Consider the following 13,620-nt stretch of genomic DNA (forward strand, 5'->3'; position numbering starts at 1 on the left):
CAAAGGGTACTCTGGAATTCTGAGCAGCTTGTAATGTCCGCACCTTTAGTTTTAATTACTTTCGCTCTTATCAAATGAGCAAAAGAAAAACAATTGGTTCCTTCAAAGATCAATAAAGTATCCATGATGGTTTCACTTTAAACAGGTTCACGAACATCTTCTTCAGGGTTGAGCACACACCAAAAGCTAAGCGGAAGGTTTGATCCTTATGGCCTGGAGTGTGCTTTTAATGATGCTGTCTGAGACTTGCACTCTGATCACTGAACAACTTTGTTAAATGTAAGCTGACAAACAATTGTAAATTATTTAAAATATTGTCTTATACTCATGCCACCATCCCACCCCCCCACACTGTCTTCTTTCCAAACAATCAATATTTATGTGCCAGTATCAGATTGCTCAATCTTTCTTTCTATTGTGCATGGCATCCAGCATCTCTTGAGACTCTTTGTCTAAAGACCACAGCCTTACCCGTCACAAGCCAAATTGGGTCACCAATGGAGTGTGTTCACAGACTCTATTTTCCATCTAGTTTATTGTCTGAGTTGCAGAAGAAGCATTTTCCCAAAATGTATTGGATCTCTGATAGAGCATGCTCACCCACTCCATTTCACTGTCATTTTTGTAATTTTCTTTCTCCCCATCACTGTTCAAAATTAGAAACTGCTCTGGAAGAGCTGCCTCATTGTAAGTGAAATGCTCAACTGGTCATTAACAAAATTCCAGTGTGTTACTCTAAGACAGTGGGTATATACAGATGAGTTATGGAACAGTTTGTCAACAGAACAGTGTCCTTTTGAGGAATTTCCTTGTTTGAACTGAAAGTTGTTGAAGAGAGGGCACACTACGTGCCCCAAGATCAGTACATAAATACTGGCATGCTGCCTGGCTCCTGGTTGATTTGTCTCTAGCAGGTGATGGTTAGAATGCCGAGCCTGTAATGGCATTCAGCTGCTTCATTAGGCCCTCCAGACTGGCCATTTGCTCACTCAAGTCATCTTGCTCATATACCTGAATGAGGAAACATGATAGCCATGTTTTACACTGTGCAGACATTTCAAAGTATGGAAAAGACAAAGCAGCACGATGAAAGGATCTCTCAAAAAAAAACCTGTCAGGGTTATTCTAATTACAATTTAATAGACCTTGCGACTGACTTAACACTCTCAGTTCTGAATTCAGGATAAAACACAATTGGAACTATTTTGACCTTTTTAAAAATAATATTTGCAGGTACTCCTGTGATGTTGTTTGTATAGAATGAGATCTGAACAAGGGCAAGTTGACATGGTGGTGTCTAACACAGGAAGGAGATTGTGATTTCACCCATCCTGAGGCTAATCTGGAGCCAATCTCAGATAAACTTATTACTGGTCAGGATTAGTGCTATAAAATATATTTGAAATGTGACAGTGTCTAAAATTCTGACTGAACAAAAATAAGTACTAGATTTGTATCTTGATGGTCAAACAAGTTCCTATTTTCTGTTAGCACATATAGCTTTCCTGCTTGCCTGCTATTTCTAAATTTGCCTCTATTGTGTCCTATGAATAAAACAACAGCAGAGAATCTTATCCTGCTGACAGTATGCTGACTTCATTGACAGCAATCGTCATCTTACTGAAGGCCAAATACTGCTAACATATTGTGTGACATTTCTTCCCGTATCAGCTAATTTGCTTTTAAGATATAACTAATTCTATTGACCTTACATTAGATTGGTCCTCTGTCCTGTGGCTCTCCTCTGTGACCTCTGGGGCTGTTGGGACAGAAACAGGAAGCAGCGGAGATCTCGCTTTTCCAGCCAGTCCCAGTGAGGCCGTCTTACCATGACTCAGCGTAAGATTAGAACCTGTGATCAGAATCCACAAAACACCAAAGTTAAATGACATGTAGCTCTCATCAGGCAATGCATGTTTTCAATAAAACAATTACGTAATTATAAAATAGAATTTGTGTGAGATGTCCCTCTTATAAATGGAAACTTGCAAAATGTGTCACTGACATAGCAGCAAAGCACACAAAGCAGGAGGTGCGTCGAGAACCCCTACCCAAGGTGAAGTGTGGAGTTGTTAGCCTTGTTTGCCATGTGCAACCGCCCCCCACCACACCCGCCCCCCTCATCCCACCCAGAACAGTTCTACATCCTGGCAGCAGATAGTAGCTAGGTTCAACAGAGTTTTCAAAAGATCTGGGCTTGAAAACTGCACCAGCACTTTCGCTTGCCCTCCCACTGTGCAAGGCCCAGAAGCCACTTACTGAGACCAGGTCATTGACAGGAATGGTTTCGGGGATGTCCCACTGGATGCTCATAAGAACATAAGAAATAGGAGCAGGAGTAGGCCATCTAGCCCTTCGAGCCTGCCCCGCCATTCAATAAGATCATGGCTGATCTGTCGCTGCTCAGTTCCACTTTCCCGCCCTCTCCCCGTAACCCTTAATCCCCTTGCTTATCAAAAACCCATCAACCCGCGTCTTAAAAATATTTAGCGAGGCAGCCTCCACCACTTCAACGGGCAGAGAATTCCAGAGATTCACCACCCTCAACTCTGTTCTAAACCGCGCCCCCTTTATCTTGAGGCTGTGCCCCCTAGTCCTACTGTCTTTTTTGAGCGGGAAGAGTCTCTCCACCTCTATCCTATCCATCCCATTCATCATCTTATACGTCTCAATGAGATCTCCCCTCATTCTTCTAAACCCTGACGAGTACAAGCCTAGTTTATTCAGCCTCTCCTCATAGCTCAACCCCCTCAACTCTGGTATCAGCCTAGTAAACCTCCTCTGCACTCTCTCCAAGGCCAAAATATCTTTGCGCAGGCGTGGCGCCCAAAACTGCACACAGTACTCCAGCTGCGGCCTCACCAATGCCCTATACAGCTGCAGCAAGACCTCCCTACTTTTATATTCAATCCCCCTCGCTATGAAGGCCAGCATCCCATTCGCCTTCCTGACCACCTGCTGCACCTGCAGGCTGGGTTTTTGCGACTCATGCACAAGGACCCCGAGGTCCCTCTGCACCGTCGCCTGCTGCAGTTTTTCGCCCCGTAAGTAATAGTCCTTCCTACCATTCTTCCTACCAAAGTGGACCACCTCACACTTGCCAACATTAAATTCCATTTGCCATTTCCTGGCCCATTCGTCCAGCCTATCTAGATCCTTCTGCAGACTCTCCACACCCTCCGCACAATTTGCCGTTCCTCCAATCTTGGTGTCATCAGCAAATTTCGACACCCTACACTCAGTTCCCTCCTCCAGATCATCTATATAAATGGTAAAAAGCTGAGGCCCCAGCACCGACCCCTGGGGCACTCCACTAGTCACCATCCACCAATCCGAATAGCACCCGTTGACCCCCACTCTCTGCCTCCTATTTGACAACCAATCCTCTATCCACGCTAACACCCTACCCCCAACTCCATGTCCCTCGACCTTCTGCAATAACCTCTTGTGAGGTACTTTGTCAAACGCCTTCTGAAAATCTAGAAAGACCACATCCACCGGCTCTCCTCTATCCACTGCCCTAGACACATCCTCATAGAACTCCAGTAAATTTGTCAGACACGACTTCCCTTTAACGAAACCGTGCTGCGTCTGCTCTATCAAGCAATTCCCTTCAAGATGCCTTGCAATTTCCTCCTTAATGACAGATTCTAACATTTTACCTACCACAGACGTTAAACTAACCGGCCTATAATTCCCCGCCTTTTGCCTGGCACCCTTCTTAGACAACGGCGTAACATTAGCCGTTTTCCAATCATCCGGCACTTCCCCGGAATCCAGCGACGTCTGGCAAATAACCACCAAGGCATCCACTATCACCTCCGCCATTTCTTTCAGAACCCTCGGATGCATTCCATCCGGTCCTGGGGACTTGTCCACAATCAGCCCCTCCAGTCTGATAGAGCACCATGGTGGAAAAGGCCTGGGCTTTACCTATGGGGTTCAAAGGCTCCTTACAGCTTCCTGTGGAGGCCGCCAAGTTCAAATTGTAGTCTGGCCCCTATTCTGTCATCAGACTCGCATGCATATGTTGTAAAGAGCTCCGCACGTTTGGCTCTGTTGAGGAGGTTAAAATCACGCCACGGCAGATGGTGGAATTTGAATTCAAGAAAAATATCTGGAATTAAGAATCCACTGATGACCATGAAATCATTGTCGATTGTCAGGAAAAAACTCATCTGGTTCACTAATGTCCTTTAGGGAAGGAAATCTACTGTCCTTACCTGGTCTGCCCTACTTGTGACTCCAGAGCCACACCAATATGGGCAGCTAGGGATGGGCAATATATGCTGGCCAGCCAGTGACACCCCATGTCCCTTAACCTAATAGAAAAAGATTAGAGATGTGTCTTTGAAATGGAAGATAGCTCAGTGATGTTCACACTATGATTTACATTGACTAAAACACCCAACGTCCAATTGTTGCTTTTTGAAAATGATGTGGGTATCACTGGCAGAGCCAGCATTTGTTGCCCAGCCCTGGCTGAGTGGCTTTCTGGGCTATTTTTGGAGGGCATTTCAGAGTTAACCACATTGTTGTGGATCCGGACTCATGCAGACCCAGCAAATTTGGCAGATTTCCTCATCTACAGAACATCAGTGAACCATGTGGATCTTTATGACAATTAACGATGGGTTCACAGTTACCATTACTCGTGTTAACTTTAAATACCAACATGTTTTTATTTACTGCAATTTAAATTCCATCAGCTGCCACATTGGGATTTAACCCTTGTCCCCAGAGTATTAGCCTGGGTGATGGATTATTGGTTCACTGACTCGCTGCGATTCTATACTGATACAGCCACAAAAGAAATCACAGAATTGGGTTAAAAAGATCATTAGAAGTTCTCCCAAAAAAGGAAAAGCGAACATTCATGATGAAGTTCTGCACTTGACCGCAAAACTCTCTGGACAGTCATCAGGGACCAAGAGGGCACCTGACTTTCCACTTCACCTAGTCGAGGACAGTAAGGTTAATTGTAATGCTCCAACAGCAGAAAGACGCCATCTGGCTCACCGAGACTGCACTGACTTTCCAACAAATCTACTAACAAATCCAACCTGGCCAATTACTGCCCAATCAGTTTACTCTTGATTGCCAGTAAAGTGATGGAAGGGGTCGTCAACAGTGCTATCAATCAGTACCTGCTCAACAATAACCCAGTTGGGTTTTGCCAGGGTCACTCAGCTCCTGACCTCATTACAGCTTTGGTTCAAAAATGGATGAAAGCTGAATTCCAGAGGTGAAGTGAGAGTGACAGCCCTTGACATCAAGGCTGAATTCAATCAAGTGTAGCATCAAGGAGCGCTAGCGAAACTGGAATCAATGGGTATCGGGAGCAAACACTCCACTAGTTGGGATCATACTTGGTACGTAGGAAGATGATTGTAATTGTGGAGGGTCAGTAATCTCAGCTCCAGAACATCTCTGCAGGAGTCCCCCGGGGTAGTGTCCTATTCCCAACAATCTTCAGCTGCTTCATCAATGACCTTCCCTCCATCATAAGGTCAGAAGTGGGGATGTTTGCGGATGATTGTACAGCGTTCAGCACCACTTGCAACTACTCAGATACTGAAGCAGTCCATGTTCAAATGCAACAAGACCTGGACAATATCCAGGCTTGGGCTGACAAGTGGCAAGTAACATCCGCGTCTCACAAATGCCAGGTAATGACCATCATCAATAAGAGACACTGTAACCACTGCCCCTTGACATTCAATGGTGTAACCATCACTGAATCCCCCACTGTCAACATCCTTGGGGTTACCATTGACCAGAAACTCAACTGGACTCACCACATAAACACTGTGGCTACAAGAGCAGGTCAAAGGCTAGGAATATTGCAGCAAGAAACTCACCCCCGACTCCCCAAAGCCTATCCACCATCTACAAGGCACAAGTCAGGAGTGTGATGGAATATTCCCCATTTACGTGTATGGGTGCAGCTCCAACAACACTCAAGAAGCTTGACACCATACAGGATAAAGCAGCCTGCTTGATTGGCATCACATCTACAAACATCCACCCTCTCCACCACCAATGCTCAGTTGCAGCAGTGTGTACTATCAACAAGAATTTATCAAAAATTCTTAGATAGCATCTTCCAAACGCACGACCACTTCCATCTAGAAGGACAAGGGCAGCAGATACATGGGAACACCACCACCTGCAAGTTCCCCTCCAAGTCACTCATCATCCTGACTTGGAAATATATCACCATTTCTTCACTGTCACTGGGTCAAAATCCTGGAATTCCATCCCTAATAACATTGTGAGTCAACCCACAGCACATGGACTGTAACTAAGGCTGGACAATAAATGCTGGCCAGTCAGCAACGCCCACATCCATGAATGGATAAAAAAAATCCTACACGGTCTCTCCCCTCTGTTGTAATCCCACACATTTACCATGGCTAATCCACTAAATGTATACATGTTTGAACACTAAGGACCAGTTTAGCATGGCCAATCCACATAACCTGCACATCTTTGGACTATGGGAGGAAAGACAGAAGAAAATAGTTTTCCCAGCAAAAACAACCAAGTTCAGTGTTTCAAGACCCAATTCATACCTCAATTTAGAGGCAACAATCTGACCCAGATCAATCAATACATTGGTCAACTGTTTGACGCAAGTGTGACTTTCTTCCATGTTTTTACATTAAGATTAAGTTAAGTTTATTCATTTGTGTCACAAATCAGCTTACGTTAACACTAATGAAGTTACTGTGAAAATCCTTTAGTCACCACACCCTGGTGCTTGTTCGGGTATATTAGGGGAGAATTTAGATGGCCAATGCACCTAACCCTTTTAGACTGGAGGAGAAAACCAGAGCACCTGGAGGAAACCCACGCAGACACGGGGAGAACGTGCAGATTCCACACAGACAAACCGGGAATCGAACCTTGTCCCTGTGCTAACCACTGTTCCATTGTGCCACCCCATGCAAGACTGTCTGTGATGGCCAAAACAATATGAGGATTATAACTGATGGCACGGTTTTATGATGGTCCCAGAGATGCAGAATCAATTATCCTTGGTCATTACCAGGAAAAGATGCCATTATCAGGATAATGCTATATTGCTCCCTGAGATACAGTGAATGCTTTGTCACAGTCTTTTCCATAAGTGCCTTTCTATGATCATGTTTCCATCCTGCTGATCATTTAATGCTCCAAAGACAGTGGACTTCCCAGAAATTTTGCCAACAACATCTAGATGCTTTATTTCCATAGGGACATCCTAACCATGTTCTCACAAAAACGTAAGAAAAGAAAAACCATAGGAAAAAGAAACATGCAAATGTAATTAGAATGGAAGATAATAATATATCCAATTGCAAAGGCTTTTACCCCTTTAAGACCCCTTTTGTGCACACAATCTACAATAAATAAGAGAAACAACATGGAGAGAGGTGGACCCGGCGAGTTATAACAGCGGGATAAGAGCCAGCAGCTTCAGAAACAGTATGGAGAGAGGGGAAGCCACCAATTCAAAACAGTGCATCGGGGAGTGTGTGGGGGTGGGGGTGTGGGGAGGGGGCAGGGGTCAACATATACAGAGTGGAAAACAACAAAGTGTGAGATCGCAGGTAAATTTATTGGTTGGTAAGTAATTGTCATTTTGAATTGCCTATTCTAAGTTGCTTTCAGATTAAAGTTAAAGTGAAGAAATACTTTACAGATGAAAAATCTTAAGACCAGTCAGAAATTTAAAAAACAAATTAAAAAGTTATTAAGTAAAATGAAGATGCAGAGCCAGGTGATGTGTTGTATCTGCATGATATGTGAACTGGTGGACCCTGCATGCAATTAGTTTTGATTTCTCTTAGTTTAGACTCAATACAGACACTGACAGAGGTAACGGTAGGAAGAGGAATGATAACTTACACACATGTGAATGCAGTAAGAGAATTAAAACAAGTAACTATGATTTTAAGACATATAAGTTGATACTTTAAATGCATTTCAAAGTATTTGATTGTGATATTTTTAGCCAATGCAAGGTACCGAAAGACATAATTGGAAAGTTAACTAGTTTAGAGCCAAGAGATTCTTATGAGGAAACGTACTTTGCAACAATATGGATAAGGTCCCTTCACAGTTCAGACATAGAGTAGGCATGACCCTGGATTCAGGAACACATGTCTATTCAGCTTGGCAGTGAGCCGGTGGGAGCCTCCACTTTGACCCTGATGGTAACGTCTACTGTATCCAGGCAACAAGGAAGTAGCTTTAGCCAAGATGGGAGTAACGTCCGATTTGTAATGGACAAATGAGAAACCATTATGCTCGAAAGTACTAAGCGATTGGCTAAAGTGAAGCATCTGGCAAAGATTTATATTGATGTATGGACATTAAATGAAATTACTTTTAAACTAATGTAAGGTAGAAAATCAGATTAAGAAAATGTATAACTGTTCTGCTTTTTTGCTGATACTATTAGAATTTATTCAAGCAGTCCAGATATTCTGTATCTGAGACCAACAATATAATTTCTCCCATTGATCACTGTTTTTTAATAAAGTTTTAGTTTTATACTGTGACATTGGTTTACAGAGTTTAATTGCTACTTTCATCAGAAAACTCTGCTAACAGAACCCACTGCGGTTCCTCATGGCCACATATGTAGCAAGTGTTGGTTGTTCAGTGAAGTCCAGCTCAGAGCTCCTGAGCTGGAGTCTGAGCTTCGGATGTTGTGACATATCATAGGAGGAGAGGAGTTGCACTCCTTTGATTAACTACCTTGAATTCAGCCAGTGGTCAGTGTCACGAGGGTGTGACTATGAGTGAGACAGGTAGAGGGATAGAGGAGATAGGGTTGCAGGAACCTAAGCCATTGTCTTGTCCAACAGGTTTGAGATGCCTGCTTCTAGAAAACTAGCGAAAACATATAAAAAAGATAGCAAAATTTTCTCTAAGTATATAAAAGAGTTGGACTGGGGTGGGAACAGTTGGCACAGTAAGACGTCTCACAACACCAGGTTAAAGTCCAACAAGTATATTTGGAACCATGAGCTTTCTACCCATTTTGGTAGGAACAATAGAAATACAAATTATTATCTGAACCGAGGAAACTATAGACCAGTTAATTTAACATCTGTCATTGGGAAATTGTTTGAATCCAGTGCTTCAGTACAGAGGGGTCTGGATGTTCTTGTGCATAAATCGCAGAAAATAGGTACAGCAGGTTATAAGGAAGAATTTGATTTGATTTATGATTGTCACATGCATTAATATACACTGAAAATTATTAGTATATGATATTGTTCTTGCATGCTATACAGACAATACGTATTTTGGCATTTATTGCTCAAGGAATAGACAATAAATGTGGGGATGCGTGGCTGCAAATATACAAGGCATTGGTGGGACCACACCTGGAGTGCCGTGTACTGTTTTGGTTGCCTTACTTAAGAAGGGAATTCGTTGAGTTGGAGGTAGTTCAGAGGAGGTTCACTAGATTGATTCCAGAGATGAGATATTTGCCTTATGAAGAGAAAGCAAGCAATTTAGGCCGATACTCTTTTGAGTTCAGAAGAATAAGAGAAGATCTAATTGAGGGATAGAAGACGATAAAGGGTATTAACAGGGTGAATGCAGAGAGGATGGGTGAATTTTCCCATCCCACCTGCCACGGGAATCGTAGCGGACTGGAGGTGGACCATGCAAAGGTCCGTTGAGCCTCGGATGGAATTTTCCGGCTTTGGGACGAGCTCGGTGGGAAAATCCCACCCGATGTTTCCTTTTGTGGGGCAATTGGTTTTAGGATGAGAGGTGGCAGATTTGAAATATAGGTAAAGAAAAATACTTCTCTCAAAGGGTGGTGAACCTGTGGAATTCACTCCCCCAGAGTGCAGTGGATGATGGAACGTTGAGTGAATATGAGGAGATGGAGAGATTTTTAGTTAGTAATGGGTTGAAGGATTTGGCGAGTAGGCAGGAAATGGAGTTGACACTGAGATGAGGTCAGCCATTATCGTATTGAATAGTGGAGCAGGCTCGAGGGGCTGAATCACCAACTCCTACTCCTAATTCTTGTGAGCAGGCTGAGGGCACAGCATAATCCCATTGTTAAGAAGGGAAAATCACAACTATGATAAGCAACTAATTAGGCCTCATCAAAATAAAGTTCTCAGACAAAATGCTGTTAATAAACTGCATAGCATTAACCAGAGTGAAAATCATGTCAGCAAGATTCCAACAAGGATTGGACAAGATCATATCCCAGAATTTCCTGGAATCCATCAATAAAAGTGATGCTAGTGATCCACAAGGCAAAGATATATAACTGTCATTGTGAGTTACCACTGGGAGCATCTACATTGCATTCAACAAGTAACACTAAAACAAATGAGTATGATTGAGATAACACATGTGCACTTTTTCCAAAAGTTACTATTATTACTTTAGAAAAATAAAATTTTGACTATGGATCTTGCCTGTCATTGGACAAAAAGCCAACCAGGTTGACAACGGAAAAACAGGACAATTAGCCTTTATAAGTAACATGGCTTACAAGTACAACTTGTGATAATCAGGAATAGGTGCTGCCTGTGACAGAGGTGCCGCCAGATTCCTCATCTACAAAGGGGACCTCCTAGAAAATAGGTATCCTCTCCATCCCTCTGGGTTCATTCTACCCCCAAACCACTTGCCTGAGTCAGAAATTATTCCATACAATAGGATTCCCAGTGATTGAGCCTGTCAGCACAAATTCAGAACCCCCCATCCCCATCCCCAATGCATTGCAGTGGGAACACTGCGAGAGAGGCAGAAGAGACATTGACAGAAGCATTCCAAAGATTGCATTCTCCATTTCACTTAGCGTACGCTAACCTTCTCAAATTGTCCAGGAGTCTCCACAAATAAAGGACCGTTCCCCAGGGCACCACTGCTGGAAGCCTGGAAGCAAAGGACTTTGTATTTGTAGTTTCTGCCTGTGCATTTTCACTTCAGAGACGAGCTTGAACTGCAGATGAGAACACATAGCAACTACTTCTTCAATTTATCATTTTCCTGCTCAGTGTGTGGTTTCTCCAGTCTCAATCTTAAATTGGAGTTTAAAGGTTGATATACCTACTCTGAATGCACCCTATGTCAGAACACGCCCTATTCATCTCGTAGCAACTGAGGAGCAACTATAGGAGGTTTCTTTTTATTTCACCAGAGCAGCTTGTATCTGTTAACTTATTGATTATACCAACAGCACCACAAAGTATGCAACAAGCAGTATTGACTAAAGTGCAATATTATTCTGGTAATCTGTTATAATTATGGTGGATAAAGCACATTTAATCATGATCACAAACTTCACATCACATTGAATGGATGGGGAAATTAGAAAGCTATATTCACTCGCCATTGTGCTGACAGAGGATAAGTAGTCAGATTAAATGTGGCATATTAAAGAAATGTACTGAATGTAAAGTACAGTGAAGTGCTTTACAGCAAATTCAGAATTATCCTTTTTGCAATGTAACATTTTCCTGTAACATTATAAGTGTTGCATTTAACTTACGCTTTTGAAAAAAAAAGTTATAGATTTTCTTCAAGGCATTGTCAATGGCTTCAATAGGCAAATTAGCAGGCACTTGGAAAAGGTCAGACTCGTGCTATGTGATCTAAATGGTGACACTAACTCTTTCATCTGATCCCTCTTCTGATATCGTAATGCTGACTTTGTCAAAATATTACGATCGAATCAACGCTAGCATGTCAAATCAACAATGGCATTGCTAGACAAAGCAAAATACCACAGATGCCAGAAAACTGAAGTAAAAACAGAATATGCTGAAAATATTCAGCAGGTCTAGCAGCATCTCTAGAGAGAGAACACCATAGAATCATAGATCATTACAGCAGAGAAACAGGCCTTTTGGCCCTTCTTGGCTGTGCCGAACCATTTTTCTGCCTAGAAACAATGTCATCCTTGACAATATGAAAAAGATTAAGCAGATTTGGTCTACATCTGTTGGAGGTTAAAAGAATGAGAGGTGATCTCATTAAAATATAGAAAATCCTGAGGGCACTTGACAAGGTGGATGCTTAAACGATATTTTCCCTTTTGCTGAAGACTAGAGGCATTATTCAGATCAGCCTTGAACTATTGAATGGCAGAGCAGGCTCAAGGAGCCGAAATGGCTTCTCCTGCGCCTAATTATTGTGTCGTTTTTTCGTGTTTCAGATGACAACAGGACATTCAGGAGATTTTTGGTTCCCTGTATGATATGTCGGTGCCCTGAAAGCTCCTTCCTGTAGCTGATTATCACCTTCCAAATAATAAGCCCAGGGAACATCATGAATTGGGAAGAATGGAAGAGAAGTCCTCTGAGAGCCTGAATCCCAACCCTTTGCACTTATTGGGTGTTGTGGGAGTGGAAGCAATGGACAACAGTGCTCCTTGTGAGGGCTGTTACGTTGTTATAACATTCCTAAAGAACTGGGAATTAATTGTTATGTTAATATATGGCCCGCTGTGCTACATTATCTGTCACATCCCCGTAATGTGCTAAATAATAATGTATCAGTCTAACAGTCTACCTGACACACACAGAGCAGCAAGAAATGTGTACGATAAAGCTCCGGCATTTTGAATTTAATGTGTGATTATTTATAATTCATAAGACATAATGGAGAAAGTGAAGAATATTCCACTCAGGGTGATGAAGCTGAATTCACCAGATGAATTTTTCTTCATGTCTGCTCAATTTCAGGTTGCATTGTGGAGGAAAATCCTCAAAAATCTGTATACATGATAGGATCATAGAAATTTCTGAAAAAATTGAATATACTCTACTATTTACAACTAACTTCTTCAAACTGAGGGATTTTTACAAGACTGTACAAGGCTAGCAGTGTGGGTGAGTTGGCAGGGTGGGGGGGTGGTGGTGGTATCAACCTCCTCGGGTGAGTCTTCATGTCACTGGAGACACTAGTGCCTTCTTGTTTTTATTACATGTTGTCACAGGAGCTGACCTTCCTCTGGTATAGTACCCATTATATAAATACAACAGAACAGGCAATATAAACAAATCTGAATCCGAATGTAGCTATTACTTCCCTCCTTAATAAATGTAATTACAATTGATTAATGTATTTCATTTCACTGTCAACTGCATATTCAGGATGTACATACATATATAAAAACAACCAAAAATATTTGAAAAAGAACACAATGCAAGTCGACAAATATTCTATTTTGGTATCCAAAGGCTTTTGATTTAATTTGAGGAAAACTGACAGAGCAACTTTTGAAGCAAAATGCCTAGACTGACTGTTATTTGGATCTAAATAGTCAGCAAAAATTGTGTGATTTAATTTTATTTTGTGAAAAGCTTTTATTAGAAACTTGGTGCATGGCTGCACAATTTAGCACAAGTAGGTGCAAACAGCTGCCATATAAAGATGCAAAGCTATAAGTATTGCAAAAGGTGCTGTGCTGTTCCTGTGTAAGGCAAATTATCTTCTATCTAGACCCCAGGCACACATGAAACTCAGGATTTCTTCCACTGCATATGACAGACTACTTGTTTTGTTAGGTCATTAGAGCAGGAGTAGGCCATAAGAAACCCTGAACCCATATCAGTGAGATCATGGCTAATCTTCTACCACAAC

The 13,620-nt window shown here is 42.2% G+C and overlaps 1 protein-coding gene across 1 annotated transcript in view; it reads right to left on the minus strand.

Moving 5' to 3' along the window:
• Positions 1-921: 921 nt before the first annotated feature.
• Positions 922-13,620, minus strand: part of dcc (DCC netrin 1 receptor) — an 844,821-nt gene continuing 832,122 nt past the window's right edge. Inside the window, exons 28-29 of the mRNA XM_080199927.1 lie at positions 1,713-1,852; positions 922-1,011 (exon numbers count right to left, since the gene is read on the minus strand). Coding sequence (XP_080056053.1) covers positions 922-1,011; positions 1,713-1,852 — 230 coding nt within the window. The remainder of the gene's footprint in view (positions 1,012-1,712; positions 1,853-13,620) is intronic.

Source organism: Carcharhinus amblyrhynchos, chromosome 1 (assembly GCF_965287045.1).
Source record: "Carcharhinus amblyrhynchos chromosome 1, sCarAmb.v2.hapA, whole genome shotgun sequence".
Taxonomy (NCBI): Eukaryota; Metazoa; Chordata; class Chondrichthyes; order Carcharhiniformes; family Carcharhinidae; genus Carcharhinus; species Carcharhinus amblyrhynchos.